The sequence below is a fragment of the Cryptomeria japonica genome, chromosome 3 (assembly GCF_030272615.1).
Source record: "Cryptomeria japonica chromosome 3, Sugi_1.0, whole genome shotgun sequence".
In the NCBI taxonomy this organism is placed as follows: domain Eukaryota; kingdom Viridiplantae; phylum Streptophyta; class Pinopsida; order Cupressales; family Cupressaceae; genus Cryptomeria; species Cryptomeria japonica.
This window is the reverse complement of record NC_081407.1, coordinates 191,528,618-191,537,156: the sequence shown is the minus strand read 5'-3', so window position 1 is coordinate 191,537,156 and position 8,539 is coordinate 191,528,618. Positions and strand designations below refer to the sequence as shown.

The 8,539-nt window shown below is 35.4% G+C and overlaps 1 protein-coding gene across 1 annotated transcript in view; it reads left to right on the top strand.

Moving 5' to 3' along the window:
- The first annotated feature begins 6,109 nt into the window (after positions 1-6,109).
- Positions 6,110-8,539, top strand: part of LOC131037327 (mannosyl-oligosaccharide glucosidase GCS1) — a 207,367-nt gene continuing 204,937 nt past the window's right edge. Inside the window, exons 1-4 of the mRNA XM_057969439.2 lie at positions 6,110-6,556; positions 7,065-7,138; positions 7,223-7,364; positions 8,085-8,194. Coding sequence (XP_057825422.1) covers positions 6,290-6,556; positions 7,065-7,138; positions 7,223-7,364; positions 8,085-8,194 — 593 coding nt within the window. The 5' untranslated portion in view covers positions 6,110-6,289. The remainder of the gene's footprint in view (positions 6,557-7,064; positions 7,139-7,222; positions 7,365-8,084; positions 8,195-8,539) is intronic.

Genomic DNA, 8,539 nt, shown 5'->3' with positions numbered 1-8,539 from the left:
ATTTAACTTTAATTAAGATTTCTATTCAAATTTAATACAACAGAATAAGTAGCATTAATAAACTACATTCACACACATAACCATTCACACAAAAATACCAAGATTTATCTCGTGGAAACCCAAATGGGAGAAAACCACGATGTGAGTAGAAACTCACAAAATATACACCCTTCTGGAGTATGCCTGGTGAGGAGCCATCCATGTTAGGAGACTACAAAGACATTGTTAGGTGCCACTCGGTTAAGGGATTTTCTTTAAGGCCTCTCTCCACTCGATAGCCTTGTTAAAGGACTTAGGATCATCATTTAAGATGTCACCCGATTAAGGGATTTTACAAAGGGACCTGTTAAAGTCCACCTGGTTAAGGGATTTTGAGTTGCTATGGTTAGAAAGAAACATGAACTTGATCTGCTGAAATAGCTACTAATAGCTTGATCAGATCACAATGAATCTCATACTCTGTCTACACCGATTGTGTCTGCTTTGCACTACACCAGTTCTTTGCTCATACCCTCGACTTTGTACTGTGTCGGTCTAATTCACACACACACTCTGCCCTGCCCACTATCCGAGTTCTGCACACTCTCTTCACCACTCTAGTATTCACTTAGCAGTTCTGCCCTTTTCTCATCTTGCTAGATCGCCTCTCCTCAGAATTGCATTTTGTAATTTTCACGATCAAAATGTTTTGCATGAACTCAAAACACTTTATACTCCCTCTGTAGTCACCTTCAGGTGTTTCCTTAATCAATGCAATCACAGATCTCGATAGATTTCAAATTCAAATCCTCCCGCTCTTTCTCTGCATGCCCTACAACAATTCCACCAACTACTCATCCAAATCTACCACCGCATCCCCCAAAAAATAGCGACTTCTGGGTCGAGTTCAGTCTTTTAAATGTGATCCAAAAATCTACACAAATCTCACCTTAACTGATTGTTAACTGCATTAGACTTCACTTATCCATTTATTTGATGATATCTCACCATGACTGACTTACCTATGGTCATCGCATCTAGCTTACCGGTTACCGCTCTGAGATTCCTGGAGGATATCATCCTTCAACCCGTGTTCATCGATTCACCAATGTACCACTATGCTCTTCACTACCGGTTCTTCCTTTGATACCAGTTTGCAATACTTCTATCAAGCCTCTTTTCCTAATTGCCAATGGGGTTCTGGTTTGCATAGAACCTCAAGCCTTCTTGCCTAAGTCACCTTTTGTGACTAAATCATCATCATAATAGCTAACTTGAAGATTTGGCCTTAACACCGATCTTCTTGAATGATAGACCAGTTAGCTTAGTCTGTCTTCCCTTGAGCCGATTGAACCTTGATCATCTATCTCTAATGCTGCCTTTATGTTGTTTGCAAGCCATCACCTTTTCTATTGAGATACACCACTCCACTAGTACCACTCCACCGATCAGTGTTAGTCGTCAATGACAAATCTCAGCTAATATACCGGCTCATTGGATTAATCGGTTTTGTCAATATCAACAATGCCAACAAACCGAATATGCCATAGACATATTTTAAGAATAAAAAATTTAGCGCTAAAAAATAAAAGACAAAATAACCAAATTGATCCATCTTTTATGATTTGATTCTCCATAACAAGGATATCAATGCTAGGCTACTAATAACTAAAAGAGAGAAGTAAAACAATAACATAAAAAAAAAGAAACAATCAACCGGTTAGGATAAGAGAATATATGATTGACTAAACTTGTTACTTGAATTACAATTGTATTTATTTAATCCCCATCATTTGATAAGTTAAGAGTATCAGGCATTAGGGTTGATGATAAAGTCATGCAAATGTAGGGAAACAAATAAATAATCCTAATGAGATAATAGAATGTCAAAATTTTAGGGATTGAGGTTTGGAGATGACTCATAATTGGTACCACTTTTAATGCATAACTACAAAGGACGTTTTCAAGCGATATAGTTTTATAGATGTATAACAAAGAGTATTGAGATAAGGGGATGGGAAAAAGTCTCTTTTTCAAAGTATGTAAATGAATTGGTAGACTTTGGGAGTTAGGTTTATACCTTATGATAGATACTAAAATGAAGGGAAGTGCACAAGTTTAAATTTGAAATGATATACAAAGTTATTGATGGAGTATGGGAGTAAAGCATAATAGGAAACCAAGTACCTAGGTAGAAGGAAGGTGGCAACTCTAGCTCTAATATAATACTTAGAGAAAATGTTGATTTAGGATTCAAGAGTTAAGGAGGTCCATACGAGGTACCCAAATAAGGGATGACTTGAAACTTTGGTTCGAAAGACATGAATTTTGATCGCACAAGATTGAGAGGTTAAAGTTGATGATATAAATATACAATGACAACCTTAAACCTATAATTTTAAAGATAAATATAAATGTACCAAATAAATTAAAATAAGAATTATAAAAAATTCATACAAAACAATATCAAAGAAATTTATGAAAATACAAGCTATGCATTGTTTTGTTATTTGTAATATGTTGTGATCATTAAGGAACAAAAAGTCATTATATTTGACTATGGACAAAGATTATCTTAAAATTAGGAAGTTTACAACCCCTTATTTGGGTCGAATACCACTAGTATACCTATCTTTAAAGGAATATTGGTAAAGTACACCGAAAGATATCATATTTGTTCATTATTCCACTTAAAGAATTATTACATTATAATTAGTATTAAGTCATTTTTATATTATGATATTGTAATTAATATTAAATTATTATTATTTTTGATCGATAATTTATATATTTTATTAATATATGAATTAAAAAGTTTATAGGAGATACAAAAAGCCTGAAAGCATGGGTGACCACCCCTAGATCCAATTCTCTACAACCCCATCACCCCCTTACTACATACATACAAATGACCCAAGACCAAAATGCTAATATCCCAACATCCTACATACAAACATTTTCAAGCCAAAATGGTAATCCTAACTACTCACAAAGCCTACATTTACTACTATACAAACTCAAATGTACATAAACGTATTGTCAAGTGACTAGAAGAAAAAGATAAAGACCCCCAAAAAATAGGGCAATTGGTGCTCAAGAAATAATAGAGCACCCAACACCCTTGCAACATCAGAACTAGGGAAAAAACATTATACTTGTTTGAGTCCTCACCAAAACGCGCCATCCTTTATCACTTGCAAGCTTTCAAGCCACATTCGAACCATATGTGGACCCCAGTCCATTTGCAAACTCTGTCTTTACCTTCATATTGCGGTCACGTCCTATCACGTACATAAACATATTGTCAAGTGACTAGAAGAAAAAGATAAAGACCCCCCAAAAATAGGGCAATTGGTGCTCAAGAAATAATAGAGCACCCAACACCCTTGCAACATCGGAACTAGGGAAAAAACATTATACTTGTTTGAGTCCTCACCAAAACGCGCCATCCTTTATCACTTGCAAGCTTTCAAGCCACATTCGAACCATATGTGGACCCCAGTCCATTTGCAAACTCTGTCTTTACCTTCCTTTGCTGCACGTGTCATATCCCTTTCAATCTCTGTAGATTGAACATAAATCAACAAGTCCTCCCATGCTTCACGGGCTTCACTAGTCCTCAATACAAGGTCCACACCATCCCCCCACAACAAAAATGACCGATATTCAACATTAATTTAGTCCGATCTCACTCCCTCCCCAAAGGGTCTCCTCAATCCTTGCCTTGGAACTACCCTTGCCATCAAAGAAGCCAGGACAAATAGAGAATGGGCTAGCACACAGGATTCCAAAACCCATTCCACCTTAGCTTTTGTGCTAAAAATCAACCCCTGGGCCACCAACATTGACACAATGTCCATGTTGATCATGTACCTATATTCAGAGACTAGGTATTCTTGACCCAAAAGACGCTTAATGATTTCGAGAAAGGCCTCCTCATCACAACAAAAAATTCCACCCAGCCACTTGTTTGAGATGATGCCAAGAAAGGCCATCTACTGCTTGGTGGAAAGAAGAGTAAAATTCGCCTTCTTTTCCACACAGGACCAAACAAAATCGAACTACACCTAGAGCTGATAAAATCCCTCACGACAAAAGCCAAACTTCACAATGCCAAAAAATCTGGAAAATTCTAAATAAGTAAATGCATTCAGCTGCTTCTCACTCCGTAAAGAGTGCCACATCATGAATATCCAATCCCAAAAACCATTGTTTTAATGACAAAATAAGGTGATGACATAAAAATTAATGATGTATGAATATAATCTGCACCAAGAACAAAACACATGGGTTGAAATGATGTTGCGGTACTATGAAATCGAAAAAACAATGATGACATCGATCGATTAGTCCCAAAACACCTCCACATCTGAGTTGTCCCACCACCAGATCCTTTTGGGGTCCAAGTCACAAGCCACATTGGACACAACATCACCATCTCCATTTCCCTCCTGCTTAATATGTGAGATTTTAAAATCTTGGAAGGCATTCAATTTTAAACAAATTACTGAAATAAACTTATTAATTCACCAACACTGGGTGGAACCCTTCAAGATTGAATCTATAATTATGTTGGAGTCTCCTTCAAGATGAAGTTTGGAAACATTGAGATTACAAGCTAACTCAATTGCCAATAACACTGATTGAACCTTCACCTCATTGTTCGTTCCATTTTGCAATCTCTGAGCTCCTTTAATCAAAATTTTCCCTTCATAATCACGTGCCACACAACCAGCTCCTGAAATATCTGGGTTACCTCTTGAAGCACCATTGAAGTTAATCTTCATCCATCCCTTCTCTGGTTTTCTTCAAACAACATTAGAAGCATTACTTTCAATAGGATTTACCCTAAGAAGTCCATCAATGTGCCTTAATTAAAATTAAAATATTAATAAGATTATGTTTTAATATATTGTTGTTATTATATTTTTATATTTTCATTAGAGATTTTACAAAATAAAAATAATATAAATTTAAAAATTAATAATATATATATATATATTTTTTCATACATCTAAATATCTCATATACATAAATGCTTCTACACACACATCAAATTAAATGCTTCTAGTTTATATAGACGAATGCTTTTACATCCACATAACGAAAGGGAGAAAGAAAGAAATAATTTTAACGTCCATGAGGCTAGGATTAGCCTATGGGACAAACAACTTGATCAATATGAATTTTGCAATCCCATCATTTTCCTATGTAATGTGATGATGAGAGCCCCCAAATTCTCAATGATACCCTTCCTGAATAAATTATGAAAGGAGCTAGTTGTCAAGATATGCACGTATTTGTCCCTGTTGTCTTTGAATGCACACTCTAAAATGAAATGCTAATCTGTTTCTAAGTTCCCATAAGTGCAAAAGATACACACTCTTTCTTCTCATTCTTCTTTTGATCTTTTCCAATGCTTGGTTTCGCAACAGATTGGATAAAACTTAGTTCTTAACTAAGCAATAATGATTTTGACTCTCCACAAAATATTAACCCTTATGTATGCTTTTTGATGATGGTCAAAAGTAGAATTGAACTCATTAATATAATAATTTTTATTTTTCCCTAGATCTTTACTCCAAATGCGTTTATGAAACTTACCCATAACAAAAGCTTTTTCTCTTTACTAGTCTTGTGGCACATATTTAAGTAAATATTCGATTTACTCATCCATATGCCATTTTGCCGCATCCAAGTCTTCTTTCTTTTGCACAAAATGACATTGAAAAGAAAAACATTAGGTCATCTACCTTCCTTCATTTGCTCAATTTTTTTTAGATAACTTAGGAAACGCATCACAACAATTGTTTCAATAGGAGCAACCCAATTTCACTCAACATGATATCATAAAGAACTGTGCTTTTAATTTTGAACTTGCTTATGATCAAACATTTATGAATTTACTTGATTTGTTTTTCCTATAACTAGATAGTGTAGACCCACAATTCACAACTATAAAGAACAATTGAAAACATTAAAAATTCAAAAAATATTAATATAATTTTCCAACCTCATAACTCCACCTCTCTACATCTATTTTGAAGAAGATAAAACCTCTTACCTTTACCTCTCTACATATTTTTTGAAAAAGATGAAACTCTTTCTAACCACCTCAAATTCTCTTCTTTATGCACCATTTGGGAAAAATAACGCAAAACTACCGTAAAAAACCAGTAACTATGAACAACGTCCAGCAATCGAATTTAGTGACAGACATTTAGGCCGTTAAAAGAGCCCTCTTCCCGTCCATGAGAAGTGGTTAAACTCAGATTACATCACCTCTAATGAGAGTATTTTAAAAACAGTAATGAGGAGTAGAAACAAGGGCAGTGCCATTGTCAAGGGCAGCGACGATCATGTCAGACAGAAAATTATCAGCAACAAACACAGAAGGAAAGGACTGTTCTCTGGTGTGGAGGTTAAATGGAAGGCCCTGCTTATTACTGCCATGTTTGCATTGCTGACCATATTCCTTCTCATTTATTATTACATGGAAAACGAGGAAATGGATGGCAGTTCGTCACTCAGCATAATCACACCCCTGCCAGTTCCAAAGATCACGGACCTGCCACAGGTAAAGTATACTATTTCATTCATTTCACTCGTTCAATTTACTTCGAATTTGTGTCTATCAATTCTGAGAATGTTGCTTCTTGTTACGGTGTTTTTTATGGGTATTTTGGCTATTGATTAGCAAATTTTCTAAAACAAATTGTCTCTCCAATGGGTAATTAAAAAAGGAAAAAAAATTTAAAATTTTTCAGTAATCTTCATGTATTATATTAGTTGATTCTTTGTTTTTCCTCAAAATTTACGTACAATTAAGTTCAGTTTCCCAGGCAATGTCCTAGGCCAGCCCACCATAACTGATGGGGTTTCAAGGCTAGGCTACAGGGAATTGAACCCAAGACCTCAATCCTTCTACTCATTGGTTGGTCTGGTGATTGACTTGTCTTTCGCTCTCGCCTCCTCCATTTTTTCTTATTTTTGATCTGAAAAGAGAACCCTACTATTGATTTCACGTAAAAATGTTAGCTTTTTTAATTTTTTAATCTTTTCCTCCTCCTTTGTGTTTCATATAGTTTGGAGGGGAACATCGCGAGAGTCTATATTGGGGCACATATCGTCCACAAGTTTATTTGGGCATCCGTGCCAGGTGCCAAATATCTCCACAATTTCACTTTCCTGAACTTGATGAGAGGCGTACATCAGATCATAATTTGGATAAGATTTGTTGCAGGACACCAAAATCATTAATAGCGGGATTAATGTGGCTTGCTGTGAAGGACTCCCAATATGTTTTGCGGCATACCTGTGAAATGTCAGATGAGCTTAAAATTTATGGTTGGCTGCGACATGATGGCCGCAATTATGGACACCAGGTATTCTCTGCTTTATTATAATTCAATTCTTTGTTGTTTTTATTTCCATCAAATTTGAGTTGGAAGAATGTTCATATGGCTACCTGATTGTTGTTGGAGCCATTGGTTTCTTAAAGTTAAAATTAGCTCATGTGAACTATTATCATTCTTTTACCCCAATATTAATTCATTGAAATTTGAGTGTGATTGAAAATTTCAATCATCAAAAATTATTTATAAAGAAGCTTTATCCAGAAATTCTAACTTTCAAGTAATTATGGTCTGTCAAAGCGTAATGTGTCTTAAATGTAGATAGTCTTAAAAGTATACAATGGAAGGGTTACTTCATCTCCAATAAAGTGATATGTAACTGGAATGGAACAGAACATAAAGCAAAGTTTTGCTGCATCGCCAGTTTCCATGGTAATCAATTAAGTATTTGATTGAATGTTTTTTCCACATTAAAGTCAAGCAAGGTATGCCATGGGTTTTCTTTCCATTTTGCATTATACATTATTCAAATTTTGTACCCCCAGTTTTTGACCTGATGACCAAGCTCAGGCGTAAACCCAACTTTACCAACTCACTTACCTCAGAGTAGCCTCTGGTGACTATTTGTATGGAGTGATTCTTATTCCACCAGGCATATATACTTAAATTTGCATTGATTTCCTTTTGCATGTTACTTCCATTAAGTGACATGTGATCCTATTCTAAATGAATTGAATAACCAACATGCAGGTGATTGTAGACCAAGACATGGCAATGACGACCACCTTTCTTAAGAGTCGGGGCAATGGAAGTGGCTATGGAGGAGATTGGGCCATTAGACTTGATGTCAGAAATGATAGGTAACATATTTTTGCATGCTAACTTTTATGTTTTTTAAAATTATCAGTGTGTAGGAGAATATTGAGCACTGTTGGTGAATTAAATATCTTTTGGGATAATGAATTGATGAATCCAAAAGCAGAAATACGCATTGCACGCATACTATTAAGCGTGTTTACTGTTTTGTGAATTGATTCAACTGGTAAAGGTAAATCTGTTTTGTTTTTATGTAGTGATTTACAAAAGAGGCACATTTAGAATAGCACATTGAAAGTGCAAACATTTATATCTCTCAACTCCCATTGATATAAACCCCAAAATTTACAAAACTCGCAATATTGCACCTCAAACTATGATATGAAGTT